The 23,416-nt window shown below is 52.1% G+C and overlaps 8 protein-coding genes across 8 annotated transcripts; 4 read left to right on the forward strand and 4 right to left on the reverse strand.

Annotated features, from left to right (window-relative positions):
• Positions 1-187: 187 nt before the first annotated feature.
• Positions 188-2,190, forward strand: COCVIDRAFT_14151 (hypothetical protein; the record flags this gene model as incomplete). The annotated part of the gene is made up of 2 exons (XM_014703263.1): positions 188-288; positions 345-2,190. The coding sequence occupies 2 exons, from the start codon at positions 188-190 to the stop codon at positions 2,188-2,190; spliced, it is 1,947 nt and encodes a 648-aa protein (XP_014558749.1).
• Positions 2,191-4,811: 2,621 nt separating this feature from the next.
• Positions 4,812-5,855, forward strand: COCVIDRAFT_93410 (hypothetical protein; the record flags this gene model as incomplete). The annotated part of the gene is made up of 1 exon (XM_014703339.1): positions 4,812-5,855. One exon carries the CDS (start codon positions 4,812-4,814, stop codon positions 5,853-5,855), a length of 1,044 nt encoding a protein of 347 aa, XP_014558825.1.
• A 188-nt stretch (positions 5,856-6,043) lies between these two features.
• Positions 6,044-6,607, reverse strand: COCVIDRAFT_50990 (hypothetical protein; the record flags this gene model as incomplete). The annotated part of the gene is made up of 1 exon (XM_014703340.1): positions 6,044-6,607. A coding segment is annotated over one exon (564 nt), but the record flags the coding sequence as incomplete, so codon positions are not given.
• Positions 6,608-7,156: 549 nt separating this feature from the next.
• Positions 7,157-9,664, reverse strand: COCVIDRAFT_93368 (hypothetical protein; the record flags this gene model as incomplete). The annotated part of the gene is made up of 1 exon (XM_014703341.1): positions 7,157-9,664. One exon carries the CDS (start codon positions 9,662-9,664, stop codon positions 7,157-7,159), a length of 2,508 nt encoding a protein of 835 aa, XP_014558827.1.
• Positions 9,665-10,623: 959 nt separating this feature from the next.
• On the reverse strand, positions 10,624-12,504 carry COCVIDRAFT_35881 (hypothetical protein; the record flags this gene model as incomplete). Its single annotated transcript, XM_014703342.1, has 3 exons — positions 10,624-11,963; positions 12,016-12,378; positions 12,450-12,504. 3 exons carry the CDS (start codon positions 12,502-12,504, stop codon positions 10,624-10,626), a joined length of 1,758 nt encoding a protein of 585 aa, XP_014558828.1.
• Positions 12,505-14,865: 2,361 nt separating this feature from the next.
• COCVIDRAFT_93521 (hypothetical protein) lies at positions 14,866-19,492 on the reverse strand (the record flags this gene model as incomplete). Its single annotated transcript, XM_014703343.1, has 8 exons — positions 14,866-16,038; positions 16,086-16,175; positions 16,453-16,596; positions 16,645-18,315; positions 18,384-18,498; positions 19,006-19,163; positions 19,217-19,275; positions 19,333-19,492. The coding sequence occupies 8 exons, from the start codon at positions 19,490-19,492 to the stop codon at positions 14,866-14,868; spliced, it is 3,570 nt and encodes a 1,189-aa protein (XP_014558829.1).
• A 935-nt stretch (positions 19,493-20,427) lies between these two features.
• On the forward strand, positions 20,428-21,117 carry COCVIDRAFT_14156 (hypothetical protein; the record flags this gene model as incomplete). The annotated part of the gene is made up of 1 exon (XM_014703264.1): positions 20,428-21,117. One exon carries the CDS (start codon positions 20,428-20,430, stop codon positions 21,115-21,117), a length of 690 nt encoding a protein of 229 aa, XP_014558750.1.
• Positions 21,118-21,528: 411 nt separating this feature from the next.
• COCVIDRAFT_93572 (hypothetical protein) lies at positions 21,529-22,867 on the forward strand (the record flags this gene model as incomplete). The annotated part of the gene is made up of 2 exons (XM_014703344.1): positions 21,529-21,643; positions 21,699-22,867. 2 exons carry the CDS (start codon positions 21,529-21,531, stop codon positions 22,865-22,867), a joined length of 1,284 nt encoding a protein of 427 aa, XP_014558830.1.
• Between the last annotated feature and the right edge of the window lie 549 nt (positions 22,868-23,416).

The following is a 23,416-nucleotide window of genomic DNA, read 5'->3' on the forward strand; positions in this document are numbered from 1 at the left end:
AAGTCTGTCGGCAAAAGGTTAAGCCGGGCAATTGGTTGCTGCCCCACCGCGACGTACCCTAGACAGGCAGCTCAACAACAACGCGTGCATCGGTCACCGAAGCTCTGCCCGGAAACCGTAATCACCGCGCTGTATATAGAAGAATTGTGCCCAAACCAGCGATACCCTGTTTTCGTCTGGATTCGTCATGGGCACCTTATCGCAGGCTGACGAGGCCCAGCTCAAGGCCCAGCTCCAGGACGCCGTCATTAGCTGCACCGAGCGCTGCCTCTATCACTCGGCCAAATGGTGCGTACTGGCCTTGGGTGATGTCTGGCGGGCGCGTGTATACTGATGTTGACAAGGGCTGCAGAACTGCTCGACTCTCTCCCTTCGCCTGACGACGATGATGGCTCAGACACGGATGTCGACTCGCCCATGTCTGACGCGCACCCACCACCAACACCAGCACCTGTGCCCAAAGACGCTACTGAAGCGCGTCTAGAAGCGCGTGAAGCCCACAAGTTCCTCCTTGCAAAAACATACTTTGACTGTCGCGAATACGATCGATGTGCCGCCGTCTTTCTCCCGGGGCCCTTGCCCAAGGGCGCGTCGAATCCTTCTTCGACCCCAACGTCAAAGTCCAAGTCGGCCAAGGGAAAGGCCACCATGTTTACCCCAACAAAGGGAAAACTGTCCAATGATACAGTCAAGGGCATCAGCCAGAAGTCGCTCTTCCTGGCACTCTATGCCAAGTACATTGCGGGTGAGAAGCGCATGAACGAGGATAGCGAGATGATACTGGGTCCCCAAGATGGAGGCGTCACCATGAACAAAGAGTTACCAGTTGTTTCCGCTGTCCTGGACGAGTGGTTCAGAGATCTCCCTAACAGTGGGCGGCAACCACAAGGCTGGCTCGAGTATCTGTACGGCATGGTGCTGGCCAAAGGAAAGAACGAGCAGCTTGCCATTGACTATTTGGTCAAGAGTCTTCATCAATACACGTACAATTGGGGTGCATGGCAAGAGTTGCAGGCACTGCTCAGCACTACCGAAGATCTCAACCGAATCGTCGCGCGTCTACCACAAAATCTCATGACCTTCATCTTCCATGTCACATCCTCGCAAGAGCTATACGTCGTCAGCGAGCAGATACACTCGTCGCTGTCGCAGATTCTCACCATTTTCCCCACTTCGGCCTTTCTCAAGACCCAACGCGCTCTACTCCACTACCACAACAAGGACTTTGATGATGCCGAACAAATCTTCTCTGACCTCCTCATCTCCGATCCCCACCGGGTGGACCATCTAGACAACTACTCCAACATTCTCTATGTCATGGGCATGCGACCCAAACTTGCATTCTTAGCCCAGCTGGCCACTTCCACAGACAAGTTTCGTCCAGAGACGTGTTGTGTGGTGGGCAACTACTACTCACTCAAATCCGAGCACGAAAAGGCCGTCATGTACTTTCGAAGAGCTCTGACACTCGATCGCACCTTTTTGTCAGCATGGACATTGATGGGTCACGAGTTTGTTGAAATGAAGAACACCCATGCCGCCATTGAGTCGTACCGGCGGGCTGTCGATGTCAACCGCAAAGATTATCGCGCATGGTATGGTTTGGGTCAAACGTACGAAGTGCTGGAAATGCATTCATATGCGCTCTTTTACCACCAACGCGCCGCTGCGTTGCGGCCGTACGATCCAAAGCTCTGGATGGCTGTTGGACAATGTTTTGGCAAAGTCGGCAAGGTCATGAATGGAATACGGTCATACAAGCGTGCATTGGTCGCTGGTTCCTACTACGATGCAGGCGTCGGCACATCGTTTGGTAGTGGCGAAGTCTCTGGACTTGCCGGGGGCGTCCTGGACCCCGATGTGCTATACCAAATTGCGCTGCTCTATGAGCGCATAAATAACATGAACGAGTGTGCAGCATATATGGAGCTTGTCCTTGCTCAGGAGGAAGGCCCCGATTATGAAGAAGCTGGGATGGAGGGCGCAGGCGGTGTTGGTGTAACTGCTACAACAAGCAAAGCTAGGCTGTGGCTCGCACGTTGGGAGTACATGCGTGGCATGTATCAAAGAGCAATGGAGCTTGCGAACGAGCTTTGTCAAGACGGCGTGGAAGTCGAGGATGCGAAAGCACTTGTACGAGACATCAGGGCACGTATGGAACGAGCAGGGGAGGAAGAAGAAGCAGATTGAAATGCATCTAGTGTATAGGAATTAACTGAGCATTTCCAGGCGTACAGGTATGATACCCAATCGAACAAAATATACCATTTCTTGGACTTTTACTCAATGCCCTGACACATTACCATTACTCGCTTAGATGTTGAACTTTGCAAGATGTTTCGTTTATTGACATGATGGAGAACAATACTTCCTGAAAAGGGACTTACACGCAACGTTGGTGGTACAAACAACTGCGGGTCTTGGCAATAGATGAGACTAAGACCCAATTGAGCTATTTCCGTCGGCAAGGGATGTACTTTGCCGATGTTACGTAGCTCTCGGAAAAAGCACATTTTCGGACTTACGTGGAAACCTTTCATACGGCCCGCATCCAGTTGGTGAAAAGCCTCAATAGTTTTTTAGCATGTTGACTGGTCAGAAGTTCCGACTAATCGCGGCGTTTGCAGCTTCAAGTACCGTATCCTATCAGACCTCATACCCATCATTACTGTACACCAAAAGAGTTTGAAGATTACTGAACTACCTCGATGCTAGCACTCTTATTTTAGTATCTTCTTTCTAGTAAAAACTTTGCTTGGACACGATAACTTAGGTACGCCACCACATACATATGAATCTTGGATTGATAGCTCCCGGCGAGGATATACCTCATGTGTGCAGAATATCAAGTTAAAGCATACAGACTACTCTATCACCACTATTGCCTGTCTTGAACCAATCATCGTTTTCGTCTACGTAGCAATTTTCAGAATCAATGCAAGCACTGGAGAACCAAGAAGACAGCACCAAGAAAAAAGCTAATTGTACTAAGTCTCAGTGATCATATTTACCCAATGAGATCAGCGTAAATACTACAGTCAATCGCTAATTAACAATCTACAATGAACCCCACATAGTGTGTATACATTCAGATGTTTAGTATACACATACAAGCACCAACTTCGAAAAAAAGCAACCTCTTAGCCGCTTCGATGCAAAAGAAAAAGCAAATATCTCGGCTCAAAGGAAGCGGACGCACCCGTACCCATATTCCCTTTTCAGCAACAGCATCAATTACTAGCCCCACAACTGCAGGTAACTTCCCAGGCCGGATGTATCCGCCGACCATGAGACACGACTTCCTTCTCCCTCTCCCTTCCTCTACTTATTCCCAGAAAAAAACATTTTCGAAACCACATTCTTATTGAAATCCCGCAATCATGCTTTTCTAGTATAGTAGTAGGCTCTGTAAAAAAAATTGTTTCTCCAAAGATGGTAAGTATGTCTCGGGATGCCGAATCCCCATCCCGACATCCACCTTGGCGCCAACGTGTTGAACCCTCCAACGGCCCGTCCCTACGAGACAGGGATCCGTATGCGCATGCGGATGCGGGTGTGGAGGAGGAAGGGGGGAAAGATGGTGTGTTGGTGTGTGTAGGCTGCGGGGTAGGATAGTTGCTTTTTTTTCTCTTGTAGCTAAGGTGGAGGAAAGGTGGTTGTGCACGGAATAGAACATCGACTATGTATGTGAGTTTGAGAACTCACGATTTTATTTTGGAACATTGTGGGTTTATTGAAGGAGACGTATTTTCAAAATGCAGTTGGTGATATGGAAAGTAGAGTTGCGATATGAGAAAGAAGACTCCGTACAAACGGGTAAGCGGTACCATGCGTACTTAGTCGACGCAAGGCTTGCTTTTGAATCGATAGTAATCTTCCCTGCGTACGCCACGCCATAAGCCTCTTTATTTTTTTCGGGATCATGTGTTTGTTTGTGAGGCGAGGAATAGACATAAAGTGTGGTTACACAAGCAATAGGCTGGCTGACTTTTTGTTCGCTTACATGCGGTATTGCTTTGAATGTGTTTCTTTTTGCTGGATTCACCGGAAGGAAGGTCCAGGCAATCGGATCATTTACACTAAGCGTGGTACATGTGTGTATGACGTTATTGATGAGGGTCCAGAATGCGTGTCATATTATTGTTTGGTAAGGGTCCATCAACGGTACGTAAGCGGCGCGTAGAGTTGGCTGCTTGCCTGGTACAGTGGAGGGCAGGGTCTGTACATCCCTTTCTTGTCTACTGTGAGATTTCTGAACTGCCAAGTTCAACTGAAGTGAAGTAAAAAAATACCATCTGCTATATGGTCTGGATGTCTTGACCGACGAGATCAACACTAAGACGAACTTGCCACGTTATTTCTCGGCAGTAGGCCCCGATACAGTTCCAAAGTGTGTAACAAGCAGTCACAAAGGTCATCCACCACAAAATTTAAACCGGCATTATGCAGATGTTCTATCTGGCGATCCACCGAGTCTTTTCACCGCCTCTTGCCACGACTACCGGAACGATATGGTAGTGGTGGAGACCATAGAGATGGACATTGCATATTCTGTATTTGCTGATTCTGAAGCTACCGATAATGACTAGTGGCAAAATAGAAAAGTTCAGTATACAGGTCTTCTAGAGAATCAAAGGAATATAAATACTTGCGATACAGTCACTTTGGAAAGACACAAGCAACATCTCCAAACCTTCCATCATCACTACCAATCCACTCTTCTCCTCATACATTCAAGTCAGTCCCGACCCTCTCAATCCCCCATACATTTCTAATCCCGAAAAAGACTAGATCACAAACAATAACCAGCCATGGGTTCTATGCCAATCGCCATGCGCTCCTGGATCTCAGTTGAGTCCTGGGGCCCTGACCGCCTCGACCTCGTCGGCATCGGTGGAGACAACCAAATGTACCGCAAGTCATTCGACCGGAGTGACCAAGGATGGAAGCCCTCTATTGATGGCGCATGGGAACCACTCAACGGCAAATTCCAGCAGATCCCCGGCGTCATCTCCTGGAGCCACGGCCGCCTCGACATCTTCGGCGTTGGCCTGGACAAACACGTGTACCGCAAGACGTGGGGCAACCACCGCAAGGAGGGCGGATCGTGGATCAACAGCCAGTGGCAGAGTACCGGCGGTGAGCTCAAGAGCCAGCCTGTGCCTGTGTCGTGGGGCAATGGCCGCATCGACATTTTTGCCATCGGCATGGACGACCAGATGTACCGCAAGGTGTATGGAGGCAAATGGGATTCCGAAGGCTGGGAACCGCTGACGGGCAAGTTCAAGAGCCCCCCAGCAGCGGTGTCATGGGGTAGCGACAGACTGGATGTTTTCGGCATCGGAATGGACAACCAGATGTACCACCGGGCGTTTGAGAACGGTGCGTGGACTACGTCTGGCTGGACTGGAACGAACGGTACTTTCAAGAGCCCGCCGGCTGTTGTCTCGTGGGGCAAAGGCAGGCTCGATGCCTTTGCCATTGGCATGGATGACCAAATGTACTTCAAGTCGTTCGACAACGGTAAGTGGTTGACCAGCAACTGGCAGGGACTGGGTGGAAAGTTCAAGAGCACCCCTTCAGTTGTCTCGTGGGGCAAAGGTAGGCTCGATGTCTTTGGCATTGGCATGGACGACCAGATGTACCACAAGGCATTCGACAACAATCAGTGGGTGGGTGACTGGAAGGGAATGACTGGCAAGTTCAAGAGTGCTCCAGCCGCCGTCTGTTGGGGCAAGGGACGCATCGATGTTTTCGGCATCGGACTCGATGATGCGGTTTGGCAGCAGTACTACGCTGACGGCAAGTGGTCTGGCAAGTTTGGAAGCTTGGGCGGAAAGTTCAAGACTTTTTAGATGGGTGTCATCTGATATGCAACTTGATTCTTACTAGAGGATTTACAGAGCTTAGCATATCACTCTTCCTTGTCCACACTACAAGAACTGTTGATAGCAATGAAAACACATGACCTTATCCCAATTCTATCCACATCACAAACTCCACCCTACCCACTCTCCCCCCACCTTACCCCTTCCCCCCTCGCCTCCTCCTCCCCGGCAACCCGATACGACCTCACCTCCGCAAGCCCAAACCTCCTCCCCTTAACCAGATACCCCTTAAACCCCTTATGCGTGACTAGAAAAACATTTTCATACCCCTCCTTCTGCATCGCCTCCCCAACCCTTCTCCTCACCCTCTCCGCCCTAGCTACAACCTCCTCTTCGCTCTCCCCCGCATACCACCCTTCCTCCGGACAACTCGAGAAGTCAAATTGCGGGAATGTGGCGGCGAGATTGCTGCGTGGTGAACACTGGTTGCACGGGCTGCTGGAGGGGGTTTCGCGGAGGTCGGGCCAGATGTGTGCGGGGACGCGGGTTGTCGTGAGAGAGGCAGAGGGGGAAGAGGAGAGAAAAGGAAACATATTCAACGCTGTTTGGATGGTGCGGGTCAAGGGGGAAATGAGGATGAGGTCGGGGTGCGCGGGGAGGTGCTTGTGTTTTGTGGTGTAGTGGCCGGATTTTGTCAGCGGAGGGTCGCGGTCGGGGTAGGCCGGGTGTGTGTTGTGGAGGGCTTCGCCGTGGCGGACTATGTGGATTAGTGGGGGCATGCGGTGATTTTGGAGAGATTGGATGGGGGTGGATGAGATGTATTTTGGTTGAAGATTGAGGTCTGGGTAAGCCATGTTGATCGATGCTCAAGTCAGGGATGACGTAGTGTTTGTGGAGATCTATTACCTTGCAAAACTTGGTGCATGCTTGGGTAGTTATTTTATTTATCACATTGTGCACAACGCCCGGAAGTCCATGTTAGTGGTCGTATTTACAGCTAGTTGTCTGAAGGGCAGTATGCAAGCAACGACACAAAAACATGTACGTGTAGAGAAAGTGAAAAGAGTCCGTCATATATGAGTGCCAGCCTCTATACTACACATAACAATGTAAAAAAAAGAGCAACCAATTGTACAGATACAAACACGATCCCATGATCTCTGAAATGAATCTTAAGCAGCGTAACAACGAAAAAACCACAAGTCTTATATATATGAATTCTCCTAATCACAACCCCCTAGAAAACGCCGCGTGGTATGCAATACAAAAAGGCCCCCTCACACAAATGGCCCAGTAAAATCAACTGGGAAAGAACAACTACATCTTTTCTATCGCAACATATAACTCAAATCCGGCAACCCGGCCAGTATTTCTCTAATCGTTTTCTCTTCCTCATTCTTCCGCCGTTGAGCAGAGTTGGTAGCGCCGGTAAGAGGCTGAATGGCCGGTGGCGTCACAACGCGCGGTGGTGATGACCTGGTAAATGTCTTGGCCGAAGATGCAGCGCTGTTTGGTCGCGGTGGAGGAGTTTGGAAGACGGAAAAAGGATCTCCAGGCTCATATTTTGCTTTTGGCTGTGCAATCGCTGTCGGTGGAGCTGATTCAAAGATTGAGAAGTCTGCGTCTGCCCATGAATCTACTATCGGCTCGGGTTTCGCTGGAGCTCGAGGTGGAGTCATAGGTTGGACAGGGCCTGATTTCAAGGTACTGGTTTCGAATACAGAAAAGTCATCTACCACATCATTTGCTGAAGGCTCGGGATCTTTAGTCTTGACATCGGAAGTCTTTTCCACTTCGCGTACTAGCGTCGTCTCTTGTGCTTGACGTGGAGGAGTCGCCCGCAGTGGCACTGATAGCGCCTCGGGCTTGGGCTTTTCAGGTGTAGAAGCGACAGGCCGCTTGACCGGCTTCAAGATCCCAGGTCCAATGGGGCCATGTTCAGCACCGAATGGAACAAAGCTCTTTCGTCCAAATACAGCAGAGGTTGGCGATATTGTACTCTTTAGGCGAACAATAGAAGCTGCGTGCATGGCGTCGGCTGATGAATCTTCAAGTGGCGACTTGTCAGGGGCTGGATCCAAAGTTGACACAGTATTATCGGGAGTGGCGGATATAGAGTTCGGGAAGGCTGAAACGGGGGAAAACGTGGTGGGACTTGATATCATCTCACCCCAATCATCATCTTCGTCGTCGGGGACATTGGCGATTTGTTTTGGAACAGCAGTGTTTGTGTCGAGAGCGCTGGTGTCTCCCCATGAGTCTGCTGACGTTGTGGTCGGAGGTGGAGGTGGTATTGTGTTCGCGACATTGGGTGTTTCAAGGGAAATAACCGTTGACCCTGGTCTTTCCCCAACACTATGCACAAGGTCCATTGAAACAGGACGGGAATTTCGTGTTTGCTCATTTTGTATAGCAGTAGGCTTGGATGTGGGAAGTGAGACTACCGAGTTCAGACTTGGGTTGTCTTGATTCCAAGGGTTTCCTGTGGATGTGGGAGAAGCCCAGTTGAACGCAGCTGCCGTGTTCGTAGCCATTGGTGGAAGGCTTTGCCTCATTGGTGCGTTTATGCGCTCAGTCGGGACTGACGTCTTCGTACGTTGGTGACCCTTGGGTATCCTGGGCTCGACTGGTGCCGGGGTGTCCCAGTAAAATGAAGCCCGGGCACCGGGTCCTGTACCTGACATGCAGTCTTCGCGCGCCCACCTAGCTACAGTCTTGTGAACTTCAGACCTGACTTGAGAGCCCGGCCATGTAACTCGAACGTAGCTGTCATCACTATTGCCGCTATTGAACTCCTTCATGGTTTGCTTGCGCGTGAGTCGATACCAGGCCTTGCGCCCGGAAGTTGAATATATCGGGTCCTCCGGAGCTTCGTCCAGTTCCACTTCATTCTTCTTTGAAGGGAGTAGTTCATCAAGAAGAGTGGCGTCAAGCTGATATCTTCCGATGGGAGGTATTGCAGTGGTGGTACTTGTCGTCAGAGATGCTGGTATCGGTGGAGATGCTGGTGCTGGCTCAGTGCGTGACGATGTAGAGTTTCTGGGCATGTCCTCCTTCGAGTCACTTGCTGCATCCTCAGTAGCACCACTCCGATCCTGAAGGCTCTCAGTCAGGAGCGTGTCTGCTGTAGAAGTTCCGTATTCGTCCTCTGTACTGTCGCTGTCCGAACTTGAGCCATGCTCCTCTTCCTCGTCTTCCTTCTCGTCAACATTTTCATGGTCTTCCTTTGCCTCTATCTCCTCTGCGGTATGCTTTGCAATTGCCTCCTCGTCCTCAAGCGATGTCCGAGAGGATTCGATCGGCGCTTCATGGCGGCTGATCTCGGATTGAGATGTAGATGGTCGTGCGGAGTCGTTGTCGTCAGGTTGCGACCGGGTCGCAGCATCTTTCGCGTTTCGTTCTGGATCTGCGTCTGCGTCTGTGTCTGCCTGAATGGTAGTCGATGTTTCTGACGTGTCCGAAGTGCCGTTGTCGAGGTCAGGAGAATCTCCATTCTGACCTGCCCATGTTTCCTCAGTATTCGATATGGTACCCTTGACTCCCTCGTCTATTCTCCAATGGAAAGTATCTTCAGCGACGTTGTGATTTCTCAAAGGGCTCGGGCTAGGTAGCCGGGTGTCTACGTGGGCGACGCTGGGAGCACCGATCCCAGTCGACGCACTCCAGTCGCCAAAACTCTCGTCTTCGTTCCCCCAGCCTGCATCATCAAGGAACCCATTCAATAGCACTGGAGCAGGCGCAAGTGTAGGTGGTGGAGGTGAAATCACCGGGTTCTTGTTCGGGGTCTTTTGTTGCTCGACATTACTATCTGCCCAAGGGTCGCCCCAATGATCCATTGTCGCGTTACCGCGTCAAGCGTCATAGTGAATTGCTTCTGCTAAAGAAGCATCACCGGGCTCCAGGATTCGTGCGTGTGTGGCGTTGGGGTAGGCGGTTGCGAAGGATCTAGGGCCAGCTTACCGCAGAGAGGTACCTACTTGCACTTGCACGGTGTTGCCAAGCCGGGAGCCGGCCAGCCCGCGGCCGGCCAACACCATGCGCGTTTCGTTGCGCCTCGGAAGTGAGGCATTTGCATTTCACAACACTAGTACCATAAGCCAATATTATGGGTCCCAAATGTATTGGATTCTATGGTCAACTACAACGAGACTTGTCGCTATGATGTAATTCCTTCTCCCTGTCTCCGGGAAGCCAGGGTCATAAGTAATCCGTCTTACTGCATTCCCGCATGCCGTGCCAGCGTGCTCCCCGTTTTACTTTTCCTTCTGCTTCATCTCAATAGCATACCATTTTCTTCTCAGACGCTGCAATGCCGGACATGTTTGTACTTGGAAGAAGGTTTACCGCATTCTAGGTCGGCAGGTGTAGGCCAATGCAAGACTCTAACTGGGTTCCAGCAGCTGCCTGTGTACTAGCAAATAGCAAGCTCGGCCAGATTATTAGAGCCGACTATCCTAGCAATTGATCCACTGCGGGTCCGTCAAAGAGCTTTGTAGATCTCATTGACCGTGCGCTAGCTAACTTCTATCGCGCTCACGTTAGACAATCTGCTAGAAGAGAACGGACAAAAGTGTAAATGAATGCAGCACCCGCCAATGGAATCGGAAGTGAGGACATGTGATATGCGAGAGACGCTGAAATGCCCGATGTTCGAGACGCACACATGTAGAGACCGACCAAAAACGCCAAGAGACCATGCAACTGTATAGGAAAATAACTCAAAAACACTCTAAGGCGGTTGCACCGAGATCCGCCTTGTCGGAAACAATAAAGTCGTAAATCAAGGTGACATCTGTTATCGTACAGACTCAATGATGGAAATATCATCGACCGCATCCTCGTCAGCATCGTCGTGAAGAACCTTCTTGAGGCCGTTGTCAATGGTGACGGCACCGATTTCTTCCTTGGGAACCCAGAGCAGCTGGATCGCGCCAATGATGGCCATGGCAGCAAGACTGAACCAAGCTGCTGCCGAGCCTCCAAGAGAGTAAATGAGTCCAATCATTGGACAGGAAATAGTTCTTGCCAGGCAGCATGCAGACATGGCGAGGCCGTTGACGCGACCAAGGACGAGTGGGGATGGGATGGCGTTCTTCATCAAAATCAGAGCGCATGGGAAAACCACGATTCCGAAAAAGGCTTGCAAGAAGAGAACAAAGTAGACACCGGTAGTCTCGAATATGGGCGGAAAGGCGGTGATAAACGGAACGAATAGGTACGTAATGGGGTATAGGACGATCATCCAGATGAAGGAATTCCAGACTCCAGCCCACTCTACAAAGATGGGGAAAATGAAGCCCTGGACAAAGAGCGTGATGAAACCGTTGACAGTCAAAAAGGTGCCTACGTCAGGAATGTCCTGTCCGAGACCGCCATGGAAGTCGAGGCCTCTGTGGCTGTGGTCATCTAGGACCCAGACTGGAAGGATTGAGAAGAAGGCCATTTGGTGGAAGGCGAGAATGGACATTGCGAGGATGACCATAAAGACGGTCCTGTTGAAAGTCCGACGAGGCTTGGGGGGTGGACCGCCACGAACAGGTAGCACATCTTGATGGATCTTGATCGAATGCATGGTTCCAAAGGATGAACGGCGGATATCGAAACGCTGGTCAAAGGGCATGGGCATACCTTCCTCCATGAACGAGGCTCGCTTGCGAATATGGCGAATACTGCCTGAAACGGAGATTGAAGCCAAGCGATCGCGGGTAAAGCTAGCAATGGAGCCACGGTGGCGCGTAGATCCAGCGGTTGAGCCGCGAGGGTCGCGACCGAGATGCTGGTGGTTTGGAGGCGGGGGCAGAAGACGGCTCCTCTCGTTGACCGGGGTTTCGTTGATGGTGGCCATGTGGTCAACGTGATCGTGGTGGTCGTGGTGGTCGGCAATTCCGTTTTCCCCCTCTGGCTTGTCCTCGCGAACAAGAGTTTCCTCTAGGAAAAGCATACCCTGTAGAATGGCTAGAATGATTCCAACGGCAGCGACAAGGTTAGGCAAGAAATATGGATAGCGTCCAAAGATGCCGTCCTTGTCGAAAATGTTTGGGTACTGTCGTGCAGGCTGGGCAAGGAAACCACCCATTGCCGAACCAATGATACCGCCCAAAGTCCAGACAAAGGGTTGGGTCGCGTATGCGCGCGCTGTGTTGGGTTAGCCGAATATTGGCGACAGCAATGGTGCAGGAGTGCTTACGCTCATGGGCTGGGTTTTTGACCATTTCCGCCACCATGGTCTGCATGATTGCGACATTGCCGTTCAGCGCGCCGCCGACGAAGCGGGCAAGCAAGGCGACCCAGAAGGTGGGGGCAAGGCCAAAGACCAGACTTGAGAGGGCGACGCCCAAGAGGCCGGTGAGAGCAATGGGTTTTCGGCCATAGCGGTCAGAAACCATACCCCACAACGGGGCAGTCATTGCTTCTGCGATGGCGTAGGCCGAGACGAGCAGGCCAGCGTAAAACGAAGCATCGCGATGCGACATGCCGAGATCCTCAACCATTCTGGGAGAGTAGGCGAGGATAGAATTGAAAGCGAGAGGCTCGGAGAATCGACATATTCCTGTGGAGCTGGGGTGAGAAAAAGGCGTTTGGGGGGTGTGTGTGTGACGTTTGGATATAATATGGACTTACCGATGATGATGAGCTGCTTTGTGGGAAACGGGGCATCCTTTGGGTCTGGAGGCATGATTGCGGTGGATTATGGATTAAGAGGATTTGGGAAGGGAGGAGGGAGGCGAGGACGAGCAGAGTCGCCTCTTGTTTGTAGAAAAGGATGGAAATCAAGGATTTACGGGCAGCGAAAGGCAAGATGAGCATGGAGCTTATCACGGGGCGCTAGAGAGAAGGTGGGAGCAAGGGCAAGCACGGGCCGATGATTCCCCTCAGTGAGTGACATGCACCGTGCCCACCCACCCCCGACTAGTCTCTGGCGCATTTGCATTCCACGACCACCACCGCCGCCGCCCATGGACAATGGCGCTGCAGCCTCGCCGTTGCGCGTGCAGCTGGTGGGGGGGTTATAACGTGCGGGGTGTGCGTGCGTGTACTTGATTGTATACAAGGTAGCATCACATGTCGAGAGGTTGAATCTACGTACTAGATGTATTTATATGTATATATGTATATATATATATTTCCACCACCGACATAATGATGACGATGACGATGGGGCCGTTCGCAGCTGCCTCTCTCTCCCTGCTCCTTCTCACTTTCGTAGGTGACTAGGCCGCATGTTGCTGTGGCCCCAAACACTGGACGGGTCGCCCCTGCCGGGTTTGGTGCATGCGTCATGAGCGACTATTTCTCGCTGCCAAGCGGCGATGCAGTTCATCCACGGGCAGAGGGCAGACCAACCACCCCGGCACCCCAGGCTGTACTATCCATGTGCCTACCTACTGCCTGCTCACCGTATTTTGCCATCATCTGCCATTGTTGCCGCACCATGCTCCCTCGAATTATTCATACTGCTACACGGTTGCCGCGCTTCAATTCCTACTACCATCCTGCTATCTGCTAGCTTCTACCCTTTCTTTATCTCCCTCACCCCAAAAGCCTGACCCGCCCCAACCACCATACCATCAGCTCTTCGGAATGCCCTTGTAGGAAGGTCGTGGGTTCGTATAGAAAATCTGTTGAGCAGCATATCGCGATCCCACGTTACCCGGTGGCGTCACCAGCCATCACGAGGCCTACAGGCTCATCGTCTCTGTACAACTCTCCGCGCCAATGACGGTCGCTACACACTACATGCTCTGTCCACCGTCTTCTGCACTCGCCCTCTCCTACCACACGCCAAACACCAATCCCCTCGTCTCCTCCAGCTACCCCGCCGAGCATTTCCATTTACACAGACCGTTTTCTACAGTCGGCGTGACAGGCCGCTAATTAACTCCAACCCCCCAAACGGCCCCAATCACGGCTCGTCTATATCCCTCACCTACTCCACCGCTCCACCACCCCCAACATATGCTTGTCGCCTCCCATGCTCTCACGTGACATCGCGTTACGTCCAAGCTCGTTGCACGTTTACCACACAATAAACACCTACGTCAACCATCTTTTCTTCTTCTCAGCCCCCCTTTACCTACCTACCCGTCCGCCCCGTGTGCGTGCCTGGCCTGGCCTTCTCCACCACACGCACCAAGTCTGTCTCAAGGCGGCGCGGAATATCGATCCCACCAGCCTCGCCTATCGCACCACTCTTCCCCCTCCCGCGGGCTTCTGCTTCTTGTTCCCCGCGCACAAAAGAACAACCTGCAACCAACGATCATCCCTTCCTTGCCCGCCCATACTCCTTGTTCCTGACGCTAGTTCACCCGTCAGTTACACAAGTACATAGTTTCAATGCCGTGTCTTCCTTTTCTTTCCCCCCATGATTCAAGGATACAATATTTGTCCCGATACCCGTCACACTCCCCCATGCAAGCGTTGCTTTGAATAGAATCGACCCGTGCATACTTCCCTCCCCCACCACTCATCCAAGCACAATGCGAGTACGTGCGTGCAATCGAGATTCAACAAAATCCCTATCCATAATCCCCCTACCTCATCATCTCCATCAGTCAATTCATCCAGCAAAACATTCCTTGAATTTCCTTTTTTTTATTCCCGTAATTTCCACTCCCAAAATAATCGCAATCATAACAAGAATTTAAGTCGTGACGACCTCGACTTTGTCCACACATCCCATGTTTCTCTCTCGCGCCCACTTATCCCGCGGACGAGTCGCCCCTCCCCACCCCGCTTTACTTAAACGGGACTAGGTGGAAGTTCCGCCGTCTCGCTTCATCCCCGGTCGCCGGGTGCACTGCTGTTTTTGGCTGCGCGGCCTACTCTCCTTATATAAACACCCCCCACGCTATGGGACCTTGGTTGTTTGCACTGCGCCGGGGGAAGACAAACTTGGGATTAACAAAAAAAAACAAAAAAAACAACTAATGATGCAGTATCCACAACACAAATATTCCCATTTGCTTCGTTACCACAATGAGTAGAAACACAAAAAACTCGCCATCTACCAACATTCCCATATACAAAAACACGTTGGTCAAGTAAGATCCGTCCCATCCGAATGTGCTCCCGTCACACCAATGGCAAAGTCCTCTCGGATCCTCGCCAGCGCACTCATTTCCTCTTCATCATGCATCTCCGCTTCCACGTCGTCCTCGCCGTCGCTATCTCTACTCCTCGCACCATCGCTGTTACTCCGACTGCCGTTGACAAGCTCACCCGCTTCCTCGTCATTGTCAGACTCGTCATCGCTGTCATCGTCAAGCTTGCTGCTGCTACCGCTGCTGCGCGGGTCGCGACCGAGTTCGGGTTTCAACTTGCGCTCGAAGTCCTCAGCGTGAGCGTCGCGGAAAATGTCGCCTACGTGCGTGAATGCGCGTTGTAAGGGCGAGGGGCGGAATTCGTCTTGGACGCCCCGCCGCTTGCGAGCGAACGCCTGCGGGTCATCCAGTTCTGAGCCTGTAGCAGTGGCTGGGCGACGCGGGCCAGCTTCAGTTGGCGTTGGTGGTTGTCCCTCGCCAGGCTGTTCTTCGTCGACTTGCGTTGGTGCACGAGGAATACCAGATGTGTGGTCTTCTTCCACTTCCGCATTCGAAGGAACATAGTATGGAAGAGGAACATCGCGACTGGCACGGAACCGCCCAACGTTGGTACAGTGTTCGTTCTCTACACGGAACACTGACCACATGCCTCTTCGCAGTACCTCCAAAAGTGACACCACAAACGACGTCACTGCAGGGTGAGAGTTCTGAAGCGGCACAATCGTGTACAAAACCCAAATGTTTCGCAAGATTGGATCGATGCACATGGCCGTGTAGTACCACCAGGCCTTCTTGTACCCCAGCTCTTTGCGCAGAAAGGGGTACTTTGCACGCGGATCGCCCAGACTCCAATCGTAGTAGATGTCCCAGAAGCTTGTATAGATACCATTGATGATTCCAAAGGTAATATATGCGGCCTTGGTCGAGGCCCGGCTGTCCATACGATGAATGCTGAGCGTTGCGTTGAACAGAATAGTAGCAGTGTACTTTCCACCGTTCAACAGATGGGGAAATTTGTTGCCAGTGTCCTTGTATCGTCGGAGACACTGTAGCAATCGCCATACACCGGGAAGCGCAGAAAGAAAACCAGTGATGCGCAGATGAGACGAGTTGCATTGTGGCGGGTAGTTCCAGTCGTGTGCGTACAGACAGAAGAACATGGCGATATTCTAGAAACGTCAATGGCATACAAACGAACAAGTTGCTTACAACTTACGCTCATGCTGTATGTCAAGGAACAAAACATATCACCCATGTAAAAGTCTCGCCATTCCACGGGGTACACACCAGCAAGTATCAAGCGCCACTAACAAACTGTCAGCAGATTCATAGGAAACAAGACACATAACACTTACCAGTGAGTATAACAACCACATCCTCGTCCTAAAGTAAAATACCCGGAGGGGATTGAACAAAACAGCAATAGATATCCCAATAAGAATGACCGGGTAGTACAGATACATCTGCGCCCCACCAACCTGATGGAAGTTGATTTGCATAAACAGTCCCAGCATGAACAAATACCAACAAGGAATCTATCTCAAGTCAGTCTCTACCATGGTCTATTTGCATAATACACAAACCTCTGCAAGTTGCCTCCAATCCAAATGGTGGCGGGTATCATATTCGAAGATAAAAACGTAATTGATCTTGTTCTCGTGCCAAACTCGGCACGCCAGACAGAAGAGTAGTGTAAGGAAGTTGACAATGAAGTATCCGGCATATATCTGACAACGTTAGCAAGGCGAAGAGCAAGGGTTTCGTTTCCTTCTCACCTGTAATAAATAGCTCGTATCTACAGCCAGTGTGCTTGGGCTTGGATCATACAAATCGGCTATACTGTTTGCCTTGATGATGCCCTGGAGGGCCAGAATGGTACCTGCGGCTAGCAAAAGGCCGTTGCGGAAGGTATTGTCGGTATAGTCACCGGCACGTGCGGTCTTGACGCGCAGTTTGTTAACAGCAACCTTGTGGTTGCCCTTTTCAAAGTATCTTGCATATAGATCTTCCACTGTTCGAATGTGTCCCTCAATCACATCGCTGTTGACGAACCAGGCCTGGTTCACCTTCTCGTTCATGTAGCGAGATGTTGGACGTGCATTCACAGTCTTGTCGTACTTTTTGTTGATTTTGCGGAAGGCAGTGCGGTTGAGCAAAGCATAGGCTTTTAGCAATTCCAGTCCACGGTAGTATTCTTGGAGCGCTATCTTTAGCTTTCGCTTGGCTGTCTTGTAAGGAACCTCTGGCAGGTCGGGGCGCCGAGCAAAGTCACGGCGGCTGTCCGGATGGTCTCTAGGCCGGAGCGCTGCTGGTGTCGTGAGTTGAGCAATGTTCTTGGTGCTCTTCCCGTACTTGCCCGCATTGATGGCTTCGAATGCAGCGTCGACAGGGCTCATGAGCGTATCCTTCAGCACATTGCTGTTGACCCAACTGTGCTGAACTTCCTCGCCTCGACTACTATTTTGACCGCCACTGAGAATATGGTCATCTTCGTGCTTCTTATACATCTTAGCATTGATTTTGTCGGTTTGTCGTTGGATAATATCATCGATGCGGCGGTCTCTCATGATGTGAAGCTGGTCGCGCAGGACAGCCAGGCGGTCGGTGGCTTCATCTTCCTTTTGCTTGTAAAATCTCTCAATCTTGTCCAGCTCACCGTCAAGGAAGTTGAAGAACTCAGCCTGACGGAAGTCGAAGTCACGATATGCTTCAAGTGGCACATCGCCTGGGCTAGCTGGAGGGGTCCTGTTGCTCGCGGAGAACAGGCGGCGTACAGAGGGTCGTGGGTGGGACGAAGTGACAGGGCCCGGCGTCGAGTTCATGCGCTTGGGACTGAAGACGCTTTTGTACTTTGCGGGCAAGGAGTGGTGACTCTTGTTGGGTGCCCTCGTCTTGCCCACCTCGAAAGCATTGTCCGTCTCTAGCTCTGCAGGCGGCGGCAGTGTCACAGTCTTTGTCTTGGTAAGAGGCTCGCCAGACAAGCCAACGTGGGGAGAGACATGCTCCGGGTCAAGGGCGGCACCAGGCAGTTTCAGGGACGGCGGGGCCCTGCTCTTGCCCGCAAAGCCTTTCTGTGTACCATTAGGAGGGCTGGTAGCGGCGAAGCTGCCATAGCTACTGCCCAGGTAAGAAAGCTCGCGTTGTCCCTTGTTCAAGGGTTCTTCCTCAGGCGTGCGGCCGAGCTGACTGCCCTGACCGGCCTGGCCACCGTCTGCCTTCCGCTGCAAACTATTCCTACTGCGTGTATTGGTAATGGCGAGCGCCCTCAGGTCTTCTGTATCTCGGGCATTGCCCTGGTGCGTGTGTTCCCGGTTCAGGTACGTGTACTTGGGCGCGGCGTCCAGCGGTGACGGTAGTACACTGGCACCACCACGTCTGCGCAGTCGCGGGGTCGACTCCACATGGCGGAGGGCGCGGTCGATGGCCTTGAGCTTCTTTTTGCCCAACTAGAGAAAATGTCAGTCCATGGTCAATACTAATCGCAGGCTAACCGGGTCCGATAACGGCAGCGTACTTTGTAATCCAAATACTTGAGCCTCCACTCCGGCACGAGATCGCGCTCGAGTTCCCTGTCACAGTCAGCAGCTGTGCGTATCGATGCGCGCAGTATTCCTGTCTCACTTTGCAAACTTCATGGCAGTCTTTGTGGGCGCGTCAGAAGCGAAACAACGACGAGTGACAGGTACGGCGCGTTCCTTCGCGACACATGGGGGGTCCACTACCAGCCGGTAATAGCTGACAACTCAACACGTGGGCGAACCTATCGGCGCTCGTAGGCGCGCTGTTCATGTACGACGACCCAAAGATTCAATGGCGCTGCGAGGGCGGCGGGCTGGCAAGCTGAGGGGAATCTCTTCTTGTCGTCGAACCCACGAATCACGCCCAGCTTGGCGGTTGGCAAAAAGGGTCCCCACGTCATCATTCGTCAAACCACTGTCCCGGATTCTCAACCGTATCGGGTGGACTGGCTTCTAGACTCAAGGCGTCGCGAACACCGCCAAAATTGGACGTTTCTTCACAGTCGAACAAAAAAGCATGCAACACAAAAGCAAAGGTGCATCAAGAGTACATAAGCGTTCATGTGTAGTAAGCGTCAGCTGCTAGTAGTCCCTGTCTACCACCCGCGCCTCTCAAACCTCTCCGGCGCACCGTATTGGTTAGGGTCGTATTGGTCCGCTCCATGGTTATCAATGTAGTGCTCGTCATACATGCGCTCAGCGTGTTGTTTCGCGTCGCGCTTTGCCTTCTCCCGGTCGAACCAGTCCTCTCCCTTGGTCTCGGCAAGCTTGTCAATCTGAAACTGTCAGTCTCTCTGTTGAGGCATAAAAAGATTGAGTCGAAGCATACCTCGGCACCTGCAAAGCCTGCCAGCAGCTCTTTGGCAAATTGATGTGATACGGGCTTGCCTAGTTATAAAAGTGAGCACAAGGGTTGCAGACTGGAATGGGTTAATTGTCGCATACCCTCTTTACGCTGGTGGTCTTCAAAAGCCTTGAAACCTGCAAAGGCTGCTCCTCCAGCAATCATCTCATGGCCCAAGCTGGACTTGTGCTCCTCGAAGTTTTCGTTCTCGTAAACCTTCTGGTAGTTGTCCTCGTTCTTGTCTATGTTACTTGTCAGCATCCCACTCTATAGCGCCTTGCAAACGTATGCTGGCAAACAACTCACCCCAGAAACCCATTGTGGCTGATAGATGCAAGTAGTATGAAGTATGTAGAGTGGTTACGATAGGATTCAGTGTAGTTGTTGTGACAGAGAGCGAGTTGGATTTGTAGGTCTGAAAGAGGTAGACCAGACCTGGCTTTATACTCGTCTTTGAGTACCATCTCTACCATGGTTATCGCGGCCGCGTCAGCGCTAGCTAGCTACCATCTGCATAGGGATCCATTGAAACAGACGAAACTAGCTATGAGGGCCGATCGAGCCACTCGCCAAAGCATTCATCAGCCATACAGGGTCCATTTGTGGCTCAGTTTGCCAGCCGTCTGCGGGGTCTTCAACGCCCCTTGACATCATTCGACCACACGTTGTGCCGGTACCGATGTGTAACACGGTCTGATAGTATGGAGCATGGCTGAACGTGGTATAGATGCGTGCGTAATGCAGCGAGCCGTGGACTCCGGAGAGCGGGATTAATGGGCCGGCGAAATAAGCTTCCTTGGTATAGCTTAGCCCTTGGGGCTATGCAACTGCAGTCCTGCCCCTCGGGCGGGGAACTCTGAGACGAGCTGAATTCATGCCTTCAGAACTCACCAACAGCAACACACAATATCAGCACGCCATCTCTGACGAAATTTGTTGCCATCAGAGAGCGAGATGGCGATGTTGGCAACGGTCAAGGAAGAAAGCTTGGCTGTTTAGTCGGTGAAGATCTCCCGGCTCAGGCGATCGTTGTCTTGCCTCGAACCCCGCGATTGTCCGCCCCTCAAAGAGCTCAGCCTCACAACCTACCGTAACTTGCGACAACATGCCAGGCCGCCTCCCTGAAAAAACAGACTTCCCTTCATCTGCGGTTTTAACCGTTACGCCCTGTATGCCGAGGTCTGCCAGTATCTCTTATGTCTCCGCTAACAAGCCCAGCGCCTTCCTCGCAGCCGACCAATGTCTTGATCCTTCTGCACGGCCTCGGAGACACGCATGAGCCTTTCACCAAGCTTGGACAACAGCTGAACCTGCCAGAGACAGCATGTATCGCAGTGCAGGCCCCCAACCCGGTACCGTTCGATCTTGGCGGGATGAACTGGGGTGAAGATATGATTTTTGACTCGAGCACCGGCGAAATGGACATGGACACAGGTCTAGAGAAGTCTGTGAAGCTGGTGCTCGACGATGTCATTCGCAAAGGGCTTATCGACAAGTGTGGCTACAAAGCGCGCGAGATTATGATATTTGGGTTTGCACAGGGCGGCATGGTCGGGCTACAGGTTGCCGCCGAGCTCTATGGCGAAGAGCTCGGCGGGGTAATCAGCGTTGGCGGTCCGCTGTCACAATCTGTGCCGCTCAAAGCGCTACAAAACAAGAGCAAGACACCAGTACTGGTCTGCAAGGCGAACAAAAAGTCGTCAGTCAGCGACAGTGCAATTTCCAAGCTCAAAGACGCTTTTGAGTACGTCGAAATTGCAGAGTGGAAGAAGAACGGCGACAGTATGCCGAGCAACCGCGAAGAGATGATGCCCATTATGCAATTCTTTGCCCGCCGGCTCCGAAGCACCAAAGGCGTACCCGCTGGAAGCGTCGAGCTCAGCTAGACACAGGGTCTGGAAGCAACAAAAGAAGCAGAATGAGCATGGGACGGGGGCGCAGCCATGTACGTATGTCGACTCATCGCAGCGTCAACAACGTCAGCAAGCAACCTTTCCAAGCGCTGGGTAGGTAGCAAAGAAAGGTCAGTGGGGCCATTGGGTCTCGGGAGATTAGGCTTGGAAGTGGGCAATGTTGATGTCAATATCAATAGAAATTGAAATGGAAATGCTAAAGCTCAGTGTTGTATTATTGACACCGCTTCTGGCGTTTGGTGGAGACTGTTCTTTCCAATCCCCGTTGGGCACGTGTAGAAGTTGCAAGGTGGCCCAAGCTCGTCCTACGTCATGCTCTAGTGCCATCTGCTCGTCCCTCCACTCTTCTTGTAGCATCTGCACGTCTCACCGCTACGCACCAACATGGCAGTGCCGAGGAATTCACTACGAGCTTTCCTCACGCACGCGAGAGGCGCACTTCGCGATGCTATTGACTGCAGTCAGAAGATCACGTTTGTGATTGGCAATGAATCGGCCGGTGAGCATGACTCCCCGCTGCGCGCAAGGGCGTTTTCCGTACTCATGCAATCCAGACCTTGATTCCATGTCAAGCTCGATTCTCTACGCCTACCTTCGGTCCATGTCGCCACAAAAGAAGGCGTTTAGTTCAGTCTATGTGCCAATCACAAATATTCCAGCTGCCGATATCCAGTTGCGACCGGAATATCTTGCCGTTTTCAAGCACGCTAACATCGAGTCCAAGCATTTGATTACACTGGATGATCTTCCTGCATTGTCAGATATCCGGTCCAAACTGGCACCCGAGAACACACGGTGGATTCTTGTAGACCACAATGCTCTCCAGGGCCAGCTGGGCGAGATCTATGCTGACCGCGTGGCCGGTGTTGTTGACCACCATGATGACGAAGGCAAGGTGCCAGCAGACACGGGTGAGGAACCTCGAATTATTGAAAAAAGCGGCAGTTGCACTAGTCTTGTAGCCAATTACTGCCGCCCGGCGTGGGATGCCCTCTCTGCATCGGCGATGTCTTCTGGGGCATCCCATGGACAAGATGACAGCTTGTCAAACGACGCGGCCTTTGTCCAGCAGTGGGACGCGGATGTAGCCCAGCTGGGACTGGCCAGTATCCTCATCGATACAGCCAATCTCCAGGATGCGAGCAAAACGACCGAGCATGACCGTGAAGCAGTCGGGTACCTCGAAGCCAAGATTATGCTATGCCCCCGATTGGCTGCAAGCTTCGATCGGACCAGGTATTATGAGGAGATTGATGCAGCGAAGAAGGACATTGGTAGCCTACAGCTGCAAGACATATTGCGGAAGGATTACAAGCAGTGGGACGAGGCGCAGAGACTGGGCATTAGCTCGGTCGTCAAGTGCATCGGGTTTCTGGAGAAGAAGGCTGGCGATGAAGGCAATGCGTCACCACGGGAAGCGTTGTTGCAGACGATCAAGAAGTTTGCAAAGGATCGTGAGCTGGGCATGTACTGTCTGATGACGACGTCGACGTCTGCGAGCGGGCAGTTTGAGAGAGAGGTCCTTTTGTGGGCTTTTGGTAAAGGAGGTGTATCAGCTGCCAAAGCCTTTGCCACGAATGCACGGGAGGAACTTGGTCTGGAGGACTGGCAGGGTTACAGCGACCTGGACAGTGGGAGCGAGTGGAGAAAAGTTTGGTGGCAAAGACAAGTACAGCACAGCCGGAAACGTGTCGCGCCGTTGCTCAGGGAAGCCATGACATGACTATGGTCGGCGGGTAGCAAGCTGTAGTGGGGAGTGTTAGAGTGGTAGACGTAGGAGCGGAGGGTACATGGCAGGGTAGCAAGCGGTATTTTGGGCAAGGCGCTACGCCGAGAGGCCGGAAGGGGAATGGATGAGATTGGTATGTTTGCATGTGTTTTGCATTGTGTATATGTAGGTTTAGCAGTAGCATGTAGATTGAAGGGTGCATAGCAACGGTTGGGCAGTGCGAGGGGCGTGTTGCTTGGGCTGAGGTTGGGTAAGTGGGGTGGGGTTGGGGTTGTGGTTGTGTTTGGGTGGTGACTAAGTGAGAAGCGGTCTGCCGACAACGGGGCTAGCGGCGGTCGCGGGGTATTCTCTCGCACGCGACCGGCAGATGGGATAGTGAGCAAAGTAGAGGATGTGCAGGTGCAGGCATCCAGACACGGGCAGATGGGTCGGTCTAGCATATTTTCTTGCGACTGCAACGGTTCAGGCGAGTGGATGCAGATGGGCACGCACAGACATGGATAGATGATGGATGGATGGGCAGGACAAAGATAGATGGACACG

This window comes from Bipolaris victoriae (genome assembly GCF_000527765.1).
Source record: "Bipolaris victoriae FI3 unplaced genomic scaffold scaffold_23, whole genome shotgun sequence".
Classification (NCBI taxonomy): Eukaryota; Fungi; Ascomycota; class Dothideomycetes; order Pleosporales; family Pleosporaceae; genus Bipolaris; species Bipolaris victoriae.